The following is a 13,896-nucleotide window of genomic DNA, read 5'->3' as shown; positions in this document are numbered from 1 at the left end:
GGCTGGTACAGGCCGCTCTAGGGGTACATGAGTTAGTAAGCGTGTAAGCGTGTAAGCGTGTCATGGCCGGTACAGGTTGCTCTAGGGGTACATGAGTTAGTAAGCGTGTAAGCGTGTCACGGCCGGTACAGGTTGCTCTAGGGGTACATGAGTTAGTAAGCGTGTAAGCGTGTCACGGCCGGTACAGGTCGCTCTAGGGGTAAATGAGTAGGTAAGCGTGTCACGGCTGGTACAGGTCGCTCTAGGGGTAAATGAGTAGGTAAGCGTGTCACGGCCGGTACAGGCCACTCTAGGGGTAAATGAGTTGGTAAGCGTGTCAAGGCCGGTACAGGCCGCTCTAGGGGTAAATGAGTAGGTAAGCGTGTACCCTTAGGGGGGGGACCACTGTATAAATTACCTTGGTGAGTGCCAGAGTCCGAGAGGGGCTGGTAACCAAGCAGCCGTTCAGTATCCTCTCCCCTGTTTCTTACGACATCACTCATTTCCAGTCCTTCATTGGTCGGCAAGGTTGGCAGGGGAGGGGAAAGTAGACTTGGCACCGTCTCTGCTTCGCTTGCGCTGTTTTCATCTAGAAATACCAAACAGTGTGATCACCTTTATTTTTCAATGATAAAATCAGTTGCTCTTCGAATAAAACAGTTTACAGTTTCAGCCGCCAACTTTTCAGCCTAGCAACATATCAAGGGTGGAAAGCGTCCATTTCCATCGGCTGATTTTGGAAAGAAAGTGCGATATTTCCTATTGAAATTGGTAAATAAATATATAATAGAATGTGGGGCGCGGATATATATATATATATATATATATATATATATACTAACAATTACGGAGTGAGGTGTCGATGAAATACACAGAACCTCCTTAGAACAACAGAACTTCTTCTTATGCAATCTGTATTCCATGCTATAAAGTATATCCCAAAGCGATATATATAAATGCCCGTTTAGATAAGAATAGATTGATTGTTCGATTCCATTTGACGTACTGGCAATGTAACAATAATTACACAAACCAGGATAAAATGGCGTAAAAATTTGTATTATTGCATTGAAGTCGTACATACATAAACAATTTTTTACCTTCGAGAATAGCTCACAAATACACATCAACCTCTCTTTCTTATGAAAAAAAAAAGATCGAAATCTCACTTAATCTAGACGAGATAACAGTTTTTACCCCGAGACACACATTTGCATGACTTGCAGTGTTAATTGTCCGAACTGCACAGTGACTGGTTCATTTCGATCTGTAAATAACCAAAGCTCGACGGAATTTCCAATAACACACTTAAATTGCTCGAGAAAAACAAACTTTCCAAAAGAAAAACGAGTTGTTTTATGTTTCATTTAAGAAGGATAATTTTCACGGATAAATTTCTCATTCCGTAAATTTCATGTTAGGAATTGAAGTTGAGCGAGCAAATTGTGGATTGAACGATATTATTCTGGAAGTAAAAAGTGAGCCCTGAGCGCTAACCTCAATACCTTAGACCGGGAGTCTCTCAAGCCCAGTCTACGCAATGAAAAGAATAACTTATATCTTCATCTAAACATCAAAACGTCGTGAGAAATTTTTATATGATCTACATAACAGCATTGACACAGCCACAGCCCCTTACATCTGCACCAATCTGCATACAGGAGTTTCGATCCGTTTCACAGCGAGGCTTGAAATATTTCATAACTACTAAACATTGCAGAGACTAACCAGCCGTGGATTTTAAACGAGGGTTCGAGAAGGATCTAAGAACAGCAAAACTAGTGGTTCAACAACCACTGAAATAAACGATGGGTACAAAACAACGCTTTTTATCCAGCAGGATGTGCTTGTATGCATGTAATTTTTTGTACTTTCATAAGCATCACAAAGAGACGGTTCCTTTCTTATATGGATTTTTAATTAAGAAATAATATTAAGAAAACAGGTGAAAAAGGTCTTATATCAACAGAGAACTTTTAATAAGAAAACAAAAAATTTAGAGGCAAACACTTTTCTAGAACAGCATGAAGGGGACAACACCATATATGAATTTTATTAACGGTCCACTAATAAGAACATGTCAATTATAATAACGTTCAAATTGCATTAATTTTGTTACTCGATGGCTTCTATACTACATTCTCATATCTATTTGTTGTCGTTTTTTTTTATTAAACCAAGGTTTCCAAGTTAATACATTACATTATTAAATGGTTTAAAAGAGTAAATTAAGCTTCAGTACCCGAGTAACGAACACAAATTTAATACCAACAAAAAGGGAAAATAATACGGACATTGAACTATGTTATAACTGAGGAAACTACAATTTGTTTAGCTTCTCGCTTTCACTTTGAATATGGTCCTATGATATCGCGGAAGGAATTGCGAAATTTTTGACTATGAACCCAGTAGATAAAAGGATTCGCAATCGGGCTTAGAAATTGTAGGTAGTAAAACACGTCAAGAAATAAAGACATGTTAGGCAGGCCAAAAACCATGACTAAGACAGAAGTAACAGAAAACGGCAAGAAGAAAATATTGTGCGATAAGATAACAAGTCCAAGGAGTCTAGCGACCTTTTTCTGAGCTTTCAAAGCAGATGAACTAGAATTCGTGCCAACTACTCTACTTCGCCTTTGTAAAGCTTGAACAATCTTGAAATAGGTGACCCACATGACAAGCGATGGGACGACGTAACACACCAAGAAGTGCACAACACCGTCAACCTTTGCCGACGCTAGGTTCTTGTCCAGGTGAGAATCGATCGCTGTATGATCGTCAAGTGTTGAATCAAGAAACAGGATGAAAGAAGGGATATTAAAAACGATTCCCAGAATCCATAAAACAGGAATAACGATCTTTAGTCTCCCTACGTTGGCCGCACCGAGTCTCTGGAATGGCTTCACTATCGCCGTGTACCGTTCAAACGAGATCGCAGTCACAGTAAAAATGGAGACCTCGACTACACAAAAGGCGACAAGTCTGACATTCATGGAGGATGTGTTATCACTAAGAAGGGCGAGAACAACACTCAACAAATCTAATACTCCGAGTACCATGTCCGAGATGGCTAGATTCACAAGCAAAAAGTTACAGAAGTTGTGCAGTGGTTTGGTCTTGATGATGGTAAGACATACTAGCGTGTTGCCGATGAAGTTAGGGAGAACGAGTGCAAGGTTAACGCCAAGCCATATATAACTGCAATGAACTGAGTCTCCACTTAAATTTGTACAATTGGACTCTTTGAAGTTGGTACAATTTTGGCTCCATGTTATATCCATTTGAAGACAGCGATAATAAACCAATACGTTACGCCTCAGTCGGAGTTAGCCCTTTGTCGGAACAGAACTGGGGACGCACTAACCGTTGTTCTCGATGAACTGTAGAGTATAATATGTTGGCTTCAAAGCATAGACGATGGCGTTTTGCTATCACGTCTGTCTACTGGGATGAAGGTATAATGGCTGTTTGCTTATAATGCCTTCCGTTGTCCCAGTCGGTGTATGCTTGTGATAAGAACAGCGTATTCATAACTACAGTTTTCAAAATTCTGCGAAGTTTGGCCGACGATTTCCAATATCTATATCGTCTTCATGGCTCCCGTCATTCAAAATCTTTGCGAAGCGTTTTCATTGGCCAGCACTGAATCACTTACCAATCGAAAAGCACCAAATATGATTCTTGACGAAAGCCAGAAAGCGGTTTAACAGTTGGAATTTATTGAATATATAAAATCGCAGTAAAGACATTATTTCCATATGTTAAATTTGAAGTAGACTAATTTACTTCCTTAACTCAATCTAAAATAAACAGTAGTCTCTTCATTTGATAAGTAAATAAAGTCCAATAATATTTTCCCAAGCGACAAAAACAATACACCGCCTTATAATTTTTTTAGTTCAAACTCAATCTAAAATAACAACTAAAAAAACCCAGCACTATGTTCATTAAAAAATAAAAAAAAAAAAAAATGTGTAACGGAAATAAGATCTTTTCGTGCTCTCGAAATGAGCGGGAAGAAAACAATAAAGAACTAGTACAGTAAAAACAGAAAAAAACAATAATATAAGAAAAATACGGCTCATTTAATAATACTCATTAGCAAAACAGAAAATACACATGCAGCGCGGCCAATGAGATGTCATTATTTACATGTAATCTGTATTACATATGTTTGACCCTATGGCCGCTTGTTCTTGCTATGTCGCTTGAGATATCAATAAAAAAAAGCCGTATTTTCAGCTTATTTGAAGAATGGCGCTTAGAGAATTTAACAGTAAGGGACGGAACATTCTGATATTTAACGAGGGATCTGCTTAGAAAATAAAAATCTCTAACCAAGGCTATAGATATATTACGCAACACAAAGTCTCCCAGTGAGACAAGTGAGCCGGATAGTGGTGAGAAGTGAGAAGTTATCTGTTGGTCAAATCTAGCACGGAAAGAACCTGAGTAGCTATACCAAGCGCCGATTTTTGCGAAGGACTGCAAAATAAACAACCTAAAAAAACGCACAAAAGGAGGAAACTTTTAATATTATTATTTATTTTCTTAAATGCACAGAGGGAGAGGTTGGGGAAGAAAGAAAAAAACCTTTAATGTTGGGTCAAAAAAAGCTAGAAAATGAACAGCTAAACAAAAAAAGCCCTCTAGCTTAAGCAAAGACTTCTCTCAAAATGAGCCATAATCTAAGAACATTAGTAAGCTACTTCACTCTTTGTTTTCATGTTAAGCAGATCCGGTGAATTATTTTAGCGCACTTGATAAACAAAAGTTTTCAAGTATCGTGCTCAAAAATTTTCACGTTTGACACGCTTAAAATAAAATTATAACAAAATTAAGTTACGAATATGGGAGTATGTTGCAAATCCCCGTATTAATTAGAAAGCAACGTAATTCACTCTAAAGGTCTGCTTTCTTAAAAGTCAATACATTCAAAATGCAGTGTTCCCGAGAAAGCGATTCCGCTAAGCAAGTTATCGTGTCTTCACGAGTAAGTTCGCACCTAGCAAAAGAGAGTTGTTTGGTCGAGTGTACATGCAGGCACTATGGTTTCCTTTTTATGCTGTGTTTACACTAGCACAGGCACATGTTTTGGTGTTTCCTAAGAGATAAGAGTAATACTTCGAAGTAAGTTCGCGTGTACGGTATTTATTCACCAGAATTGATAGTTCAGAAAAATCACTCAAAGACTCCACTCCCTCGTTCTACTGATACAAAAATCTTCGTAAAAAACTACAGTACGCTCTCACCAACCGTGAATAGAATTTACCTTTAATTATTTAGAGGGATTAATCTCACCGTCCATAGAGGGATTAAAGCACCGTCCATTTAAGGTCCGTGGCGGCAAACGCAGCTGTTTCCGAAAAAAACAACAACAACGCAAAGTATATCAAGAAGTAACCCACTTATTCTGCTAAATTCAATTTTAAAAAAACACATTTCCTTGGTGGTAGTGAATTTTTTTCCTTTGAAATCTTACTAATAGTACAACAGAAATATTATGCCTTAAAAGTACGAGAAACCCGAGCACTATGCGATTGCTTTCTCTTCTGGCTTGTTACGATCACCACAAATGCATCGCGAAATTTGTTACTGTGCGCCCAATAAATCAACGGATTCAAAACCGGACTAGCAAACTGAATATAGTAGACAATGTACAATTTTAGATTACCAACTGTGCCAATAATCGACGAGAGTAGAGAAACAACTGAGAAGGGCAAAAAGCAAATGTTATGCGCCAATATTACAAGACCCAATAGTTTAACTACCTTTTGCTGAACTTTCAAAGCAAACCGTTGGGATTGAGGCAGAACTTTTGTTTTTCTGTTCTGCAAGGTTAGAAATATTCTAAGCAGCGTATACCACATGATTAGCGATGGGAGAAAATAACACGCCAGAAAATGGATGATTCCATCGATAAAAGAAGCGCTCTGATTTCGCTGCAAGATGTCAAAATATGCTGACTCGGCCTTAGAAAACATTACGAATGCCGGAATGTTGAGGACAAATCCCAGAAACCACAATAGTGGAATGACGATTCTCAGTTTCTTTGATGCTGACGATCCATGTAGTTTAAAAGGTTTGACAATCGCTGTGTATCGCTCGCACGATATCGCAGTCACAGTAAAAATAGACACTTCAATGAAGGGATAGCTCGCGACTTTCAATGCTCCCAGGTAAATGTTTAGGTAACGGAGAAGAACGACCTTGAGAAGTTCAAGAAATCCAAGACACATGTCCGAGATGGCCAGGTTTATCAGCAGGAAATTGCAGAAGTTGTGTAGGGAGTTTGTCTTGGCGATGGTGAGGCATACTAGAGTGTTACCGATAAGATTTGGGAGAACGAGAGCGAGTGTCAGGACGAACCAAGTTGCGCCGTAGTCATGAGCTTCTTCGTCTTGATTCGTCGTATTGTGCCTTGTCATCTCAGTGCCTTGTCGGATGTTTTCTGTTTGTCTTTTGTAATTTACTATTTACTTTTTACTCTGGAACCGAAAGTCGCGAAGGCGTCATCTACGTTTGCGAAGGAAAAAAACCGTCAAGATGATTTGATACAATCGTACATTGAACTGTAGATGGTGTTTCAGCTGATCCGCCTAGAGTGCTATACGTTAGTGTAAATATGTAGATCCAGCATCACATGAATGTGAACATTTTGCTGTTCAAATGTCATTCGCCATTTAATAAAGACCTGAAGCAGATGTTTACAAATTGAGAGATGATTCGTTTTTAATCCATTTCCCTGGAAGCATTAGTACTTATGCTTATCGCGATCAGGGGACGAGTCCTCCAATCGCACTTTATCATCTGCTCAAATTATTAACATAGAAACTGACAGCTCTCAAATATAAACTAAGTTGCCAAGCAAATACCTTCCCTTCCCTTCGACAAACCACCGGGTTTTATTTTCACTTACATATCTCAAAAGAAAAATAATAAATCAAAAAATCTTCAAATCAACACCCAATAAGATCTGAATTGTCCCTAGCTTTTCGGTCATCTCTGCGGATAAAGATGCTAGACCATTAACCTGCTTAGATAATAGCTTACCAATATCGAAATCTTCTAATCACTTCATTCAAACTGTGTAAAGCCAATGTTTGTGTAATCACATTCTGAATAATGAACACAAGAAGCGTAATTGCAAAAGAAATGTCCTTTTTATAGCAACTATAAACTTCCCATTAGAGTGCTATAGCAGAGGTAACAGCGGTAGCTAGAAAGACGCGACATTAAAATAAGTGCTTTGAAGACAAAAACTCAATTCTAAACTATTCCAATAAGGATAACGAGGGTTCATAAGCGCAAAGAAACAAAAACGAGCCAGGGACATTTTTCTACTTATGCGATTACAGATGATAAACGCCCCCGCGTCCTAGATAGAACTGTTTTTTTTTTTACGTCGTTTAGAGATGAATAACGCTCGTTTAGAAATGAATAAGGCTTTTTCACGTGCCCATTTTGATTTTCTCAATTTCTGCCTTTGTCGTACTCGTTGGTGTCGTCATTGCTAAAGGCTGTTAAAAGAGACCGTGCTTGACGAAATATTAGAGAAAAAGAGGGGATAAAAGTGTAACTCGTCACGTGGTGGGAGGTACCGGATTATATTCTTATTCCGCACGTCATGCTGGGCCGTGACTGATGTTTTATTTTCAGTAGGAGCGAAACACGAGAGTTAATTTTTCTTCTGTCAGAACAGTACCAGTGGGTGGGGCTATTATCAAAAACTATAAGGAAATGACCAGTAGAGGCGTGGCTGTGTCCCCCACCTCTCTTCTTAATCGTTCTTTATCGTACTCCCCCAATATTGTCAATATTATGTTCTGACTGTTGTAGAACGGTTGCAAGAACACGCGTGACTTCATCAAACACATATACTTTTCTATAATGTAACTCAGTTAGCTTTAATTGTCTGAAGTCTGAAAATACAAAGAAACCTAACAACCAGTTTGTTCCCACTCTATACTGATAACCGCTTATTTTATTTTGCTTGATTCTACGATGAAGTCAAAAGAATGGAGTTACCTATCAATTAAGTGACGGGGCAACCAGGTTTGCTCAATACCACCTGTATTACGAATTCAGAAGTCTTCAGCAAGGTGGAGGGGCAAATACCACCTGTATTACGAATTCAGAAGTCTTCAGCAAGGTGGAGGGGCTAATACCACCTGTATTACGAATTCAGAAGTCTTCAGCAAGGTGGAGGGGCTAATACCACCTGTATTACGACTTCAGAAGTCTTCAGCAAGGTGGAGGGGCTAATACCACCTGTATTACGACTTCAGAAGTCTTCAGCAAGGTGGAGGGGCTAATACCACCTATATTACGACTTCAGAAGTCTTCAACAAGGTGGAGGGGCTAATACCACCTATATTACGAATTCAGAAGTCTTCAACAAGGTGGGGGGGCTAATACCACCTGTATTACGACTTCAGAAGTCTTCAGCAAGGTGGAGGGGCTAATACCACCTATATTACGAATTCAGAAGTCTTCAACAAGTCTTCAGCAAGTCTCACACTTCTAAACTAAAAAAAACTGAAACTGCACTTGCCGCATGCAGCTTTAAACGTTCTTTTTTTCAATTTAACTTTGGGGTTAAATAAGATGCTAATATTTTTTCTAATTTCAATCAACTTCATATCTTCTAACTATCTTCATATATTTTCATATCGTCAATAAAATAACAGCACAAGTCATCTCGATTAAAATCCAAAACAAAGAATAACAGAAAAAGTTTTAGATTTCCAAAACAGAAAAAAATCCCAAATTTATCGATTCCTGGAGATCGATTATATCAAAGAGCCCATAATCCACTTGACTATCCGTCTATCTCGCTGGTGTCCACGTGATCCTGATTTATTGCTGGTTTATTTTACCCTCTGTCAGATCGAAAGCTTTCGATGTAATTCATTCAAAAGTTGTTTAAAGCATACATTTATGCTATCCCGGTAGGTTAACAGTTTACCCGAGCTTTGCATATGATACTATGCGTGCTACCTTTCCCATTCTGAAGGCTTATTCTCAGCATTTCCCCCTAGTATGTTCCAAAGATCCTATCGTGAAATAATATAAGACACATTTTCCATTTGCGTCCTCCCGATGAGCGTGTCTCCACGACAGATCACACGGGAGTCTTTGTGTCGAAGCCGCCTTAAAAATTAGCATGGATTGTTAATATAAAAAAAAAACACATAAGCTGGTGAAGGACAAGTTTTTAAAAGTGAGTGAGCAGCAACCCCCACGGAAATGGAAGGTTATGACGGCAACCCCCAACTTTTTATTTCTTTTTCGCTGACCAGAATTTTAGATCGAACTTTGTTTAGGAGATCCACAAACTTCTTATTTTAATTAATTTCGATATTGTTTTCGAAGAAAATAAAGGGGAGATAATGCCGTAATTTGCCATTGAATGTTTCATTAATGTTTACTGCTATGGTGCTATGCAAGTGTTTAATTTAATTTTATATTGATATCTCCGAATATGCGAGATCGGAATTTACATTCTGAAATTCTTGCGGTCAAAAAAATCTTAAAAAGATGGTCTACATATATCAATATGCGAGCTCGCTATTTGCATTCTAAAATTATCGGAAATGTTAAAAAGGTGGTCCCGTCTAAATAACATCTTAGCGGATAAAATTTGATCAACAATTATATGCAGCTGTCTCAACACCGTCTTGATGGAACTTGCTCAACAATTCTAAAATTAGAATGTAAAATGTAGAATTGTTCCTCGTCGTCAAAAACTAAATAGTTAATATTAACCGATTTTCAACTTCAAGGTTGTAACTCACGCTGCACTTAGCAAAATTTAAAACCAATTATTTAAAACTTAGTTTTGATAAGAAAGCTGGTATTTAAATATCATCATTATAACCCATGAAGCACTGCGGCCTGTTTTAAATAAGGATGCAGGAAACGAACATGTTGAGAAGGGTTGACAATAGCAGCTACCGGCTTCACGATCAGCACAGTGCGGCTAATACGAGCGGCTGGTCTAGCGAATCGTTGACCTTGTTGACATTGCTAATTTAAGCAATTTACAAGCAACCCTGACACAACGAACCACTCGCTCACACTCTACATCTATCTGAGTATGATGGGGTTATCTGGCTATGATGACTTGCTCTGAAGAAACAGACATAAAAACGATTGCTTGAATACTGCGAGCTTGCAAAGCTTGCTTGGTAGTAAGCGAAAGCACACCGAAGTAAGATTTTTCGAATGGATAACGTTTGAGTTGACCAGGAAAGTCGCTGACATTGAAAAAATATTCTTGACACACTTTCCCTATTTGGCACATCCTTCAAGACCAGGCAAGACCAGGCAACGTTTGGACAATAGATATCAAAACCCAAAGAATTAAAATACTTTAATAAGAACTGCTATCACAGGTGCTAAGGGAGTCATCCTAATATGAGTACAACACCAAGCGCGCCATTGTGCGAGTGGGACGAAAAGTATATTATCAGCCAAGAGAGTTTAAGAGCTACTACAGGCGTGACGATTTTTATAGGTGTTATGGCGGTGTTGGGAAACAGCTTCGTTCTCCTGGCCATCTACAAGAGCGCAAATCTCCAAAAAATCCCCATGTATCTCCTTGGCTCGCTGGCGGTGGTTGATGCTGCCGTGGGGATGGTCATTGTACCACTGTATAGCGTCGCATCCCTAACATGGCCTCTCCTGCTCACTAACCACACATTTGAGATGTTCCTGGACTTCTTAGCACTACAGACCCTGATGGCTTCTGCCTTCAGCCTTATCCTTGTGACTTATGACCGCTTTAAGTCTATCATTGCACCGATGCGTTATTCAGTCTGGGTATCAAATGCTAAGTGTTTTGCTGCCATTGCAATAGTTTGGGTCGCATCATTCGTTCTCGCGGCGGTAAGCTTCGCGCTGACAGGATACGAGACCCGTCCTAAGTTCTACCTGTTCGTGGTCCTGGTCGCTTTTGTCATACCGTTTATGCTCATTATCTACATGTACCATAGAATCTTTAAGGTTGCTGCTAGCCAATTTCGTCGGCAGATGAATGCAAGGGTAGCGTCTTCTGCTGTGAGCGTTACAAAGTCGTCCGATAGTGAGAGCTCAAGGCGTGAAGTTCTAAGGAACAAGAAGGCTTCTGTGTCCATCGCCATCATCATCGGTGTCTTTCTCGCCTGCTGGCTTCCCAATCTTGTTATAGGGGTGATACACTTTGTGCAATCGGAAATCGATCATTGCACGGCAGAGCTAACGGAGCAGTTATGGCTACTGACTCTCCCGTTCGCATTCACTAACTCTGCTCTCAATCCCATTATCTATTGCATAAGATACAAGGACTTCCGTATTGCTTTCAAGAGTATTTTCAAATTGTAAATACACAACGGTCAGAAGTTATATTCCTAAGAAATCTGCTTTTTGTGGGTATATTAGTTGTTAAGTGGGAAATGGATGATGCCGTGTAAATGTTGCTTTTTTTTTATTCCTACAAGAGGGGGTAACAAGGGGATCAAATCTCTTGAGAACCTCATGGCAGAGTAATAATTTTCCATACATTCTACTGTTATCGAGACCTATGAATATATATCGATATGCCTAGAATACACAAAAAACTGGGATTCGACTTCAGGGCAGACCTTAAGAAGTCTTATTTACGACGAAAATTTGGCAGAGTCAAATTCCAGTTTTTGGTGTATTGTATTCATTCTTCTGGTTCACGAACACGACTATTTTTTTTTTTTTTTTTTTTTTTTGTATTTGTTCGATATGCCTAGAATATTATTACATCGAGTTTCCCCCGTGTCACCTTTTTGCTTATTCGATATATTATCTTGTAGTTTCAAACATGGGGCAAACCGTGTTCTGAGGGGAATTCTGACTCACATATAAGTGATTCATTACAAATGAAAATTAGTCAAACGCTTTGCACATATTTCCAAAAATGGCTAATACTCTCAGTAAAAAGAACAACTCCATTGTGTATGAAAGGTATGTAACCTTTGGGTTCGATACAAGCCTTTAGGACGATTCAAATTGTGAATGTAAAATTACATTATGTTTCTATAATAGACGAAGGTTTGTTTGCAGTGTGACGGGAAGACATTGTAAATACAAGACTATTAATAACTTCATTATCGCTGTTTGTCTAAAAAGGAAGAAGGAGACAAAACGAATGGAGTAGAAGTGACAAGAAAAAGCAGGTGAAGATAATCTCGAGCCAAAATTGCTTTTAACAATATAATGTAAATACAAGGTATTATCCTAATGAATGAAAATCCCTAAAATGCAATGAATTACTTTATTTTAAAAGTGTTAAAAGGGCTGTGGTGCGGTGGTATTACGAAATGTGAGAAAATAAATGAAAATAATCTAATGAGGAAGTCCTACATTTTTGGCTTGAAGTCTTCCAACTGAAAGGACAACATTGTTACAATGAAGTATAATCCGTTAAAAAATAGCTTCCTGGTTTATTCAATTAAATTAACTCTAACTTTAAGTATTTCTAAGTGAAAGGTCTACATTATAATGTGTGCTTTTGAGTTCTAAAAATAATCGTAAAAATGGCTCCCTGAGAAATTCAATTAAAACTATTTATTAAGGGGCAACTAGAATACTCCAAAATACATACTAATTATTCCGTATCCGTGTCTCAGCACTGTGGACCTTCATCTTTCGATAACATAATAAAAACACCTTAGAAATAAAAAAAACTAACAGTCAGATATAGCCAGGCCCTCCAACCTACTTTCAATGCCGAAAATGCACTTACGTGGGAATCTGATTGTCCTAAGTGCTGCCGCGCTAGGAGTATTCTTTCGCAACCATCTTATTGCTATCAGCGATTTAGAGTACGTATTGCTATTAGCCATTTAGAGTAGGTATTGCGTTTTCTTCATGTTTTCCTTCATTTGTTGTTGTCGTTATGTCCACTTTTTTCTTTTATTGTAAAGGGTTACACTTGGAGCCGTGCTTTGTTGTGTCAACCTTACCGCTATTTCAACCTTACCGCTATTTCAACCTTACCGCTATTTCAACCTTACCGCTATTTCAATCTTACCGCTATTTCAATCTTACCGCTATTTCAACCTTACCGCTATTTCAACCTTACCGCTATTCCTATGTGTTGTAGTGGTAGAAGCCTTATAAATAAATAAAATAATAGTTTAGAATATTGCCATCTTTTGCTAAATAATTGCAGCACTCCTTTGCATCTGATATATTTCCCAGATTATCCATGAAACAAGATCGCAAAAAAGCAAGAAGGACAAGAGAGGCAACGCAATTCTTGCTGAACCTAAAATCACTACGACCCCTGTGCAAAAATTATAAGCATTGCGGTTTCACCAATGGATGCGGCCGATAGATTCCCCAAACCACCGGTCAAGTTTTTGCTCGATACTTCACCACGGTCCAAGGAAATTAATTTCTAGTTGGATGAATTGAAACCTAACGATGATCCGACAAAATATTGCAAAGACATGTGGGAATACAAACCGCTGTGTTGCTTCCTAAGACAGCTTAGACCAACGAAATAAGAATTTTAGCGCTGAGGGCGCTGTAGGAAGAGACAGGGAGCAATGGGTTGCCGAACTTGTATTTCCCTCTTAATCTCTTTCTTGGGATAGAGGGGGTGGGGTGGTGGTGAGCATAACAATTGGCCTCTTTAACCCCTCCCCCAACCCCTAGAAAACAAACAGAGAGGTAGAAACGTAACCCAAGTTAAAAGTACCGAAAATACTGTAATTATTTTTCAAACTTAAACAGCAACTAGTCAAATACCATTCTGCGCATAGGAATCTCGATTCGTTTGACCAAAAAACTTGATAAATTTTAAATTATAACTATCATTGCGGTGAAGCGATAAAATTCAGAGAAAAGGACAGAAAAAAACAGGATTAAACATAGCCAAGAGACCATGATGTAAGAGAA

The 13,896-nt window shown here is 38.6% G+C and overlaps 4 protein-coding genes across 5 annotated transcripts in view; 1 reads left to right on the top strand and 3 right to left on the bottom strand.

Moving 5' to 3' along the window:
- The window catches only part of LOC5510491 (ATP-binding cassette sub-family A member 2), a 67,237-nt gene that overhangs the window by 24,275 nt on the left and 29,066 nt on the right, over positions 1 to 13,896 (bottom strand). For both annotated transcript variants that reach the window (XM_048730950.1, XM_048730951.1), the window contains one exon: positions 398 to 568. In XM_048730950.1, the coding sequence (XP_048586907.1) occupies positions 398 to 568 (171 nt within the window). The remainder of the gene's footprint in view (positions 1 to 397; positions 569 to 13,896) is intronic.
- On the bottom strand, positions 2,016 to 3,874 carry LOC116617185 (neuropeptide FF receptor 1-like). Its single transcript, XM_032379651.2, has one exon. It carries the CDS (start codon positions 3,258 to 3,260, stop codon positions 2,325 to 2,327), a length of 936 nt encoding a protein of 311 aa, XP_032235542.1. The 5' UTR covers positions 3,261 to 3,874; the 3' UTR covers positions 2,016 to 2,324.
- On the bottom strand, positions 5,115 to 8,339 carry LOC116617186 (adenosine receptor A2a-like). Its single transcript, XM_032379652.2, has one exon. It carries the CDS (start codon positions 6,405 to 6,407, stop codon positions 5,481 to 5,483), a length of 927 nt encoding a protein of 308 aa, XP_032235543.1. The 5' UTR covers positions 6,408 to 8,339; the 3' UTR covers positions 5,115 to 5,480.
- LOC116617184 (adenosine receptor A2a-like) lies at positions 9,425 to 12,113 on the top strand. Its single transcript, XM_032379650.2, has one exon. It carries the CDS (start codon positions 10,399 to 10,401, stop codon positions 11,341 to 11,343), a length of 945 nt encoding a protein of 314 aa, XP_032235541.1. The 5' UTR covers positions 9,425 to 10,398; the 3' UTR covers positions 11,344 to 12,113.

This window comes from Nematostella vectensis, chromosome 8, assembly GCF_932526225.1.
Source record: "Nematostella vectensis chromosome 8, jaNemVect1.1, whole genome shotgun sequence".
Lineage (NCBI taxonomy): Eukaryota > Metazoa > Cnidaria > Anthozoa > Actiniaria > Edwardsiidae > Nematostella > Nematostella vectensis.
Note: the sequence above shows the minus strand (reverse complement) of the source record. Positions and strands in the feature narration are given on the sequence as shown.

What these genes read in the sequence shown, in the direction of transcription:
- LOC116617185 (XM_032379651.2), bottom strand. Translation starts at nt 3,260, where the DNA reads ATGGATATAACATGGAGCCAAAATTGTACCAACTTCAAAGAGTCCAAT.
- LOC116617186 (XM_032379652.2), bottom strand. Translation starts at nt 6,407, where the DNA reads ATGACAAGGCACAATACGACGAATCAAGACGAAGAAGCTCATGACTAC.
- LOC116617184 (XM_032379650.2), top strand. Translation starts at nt 10,399, where the DNA reads ATGAGTACAACACCAAGCGCGCCATTGTGCGAGTGGGACGAAAAGTAT.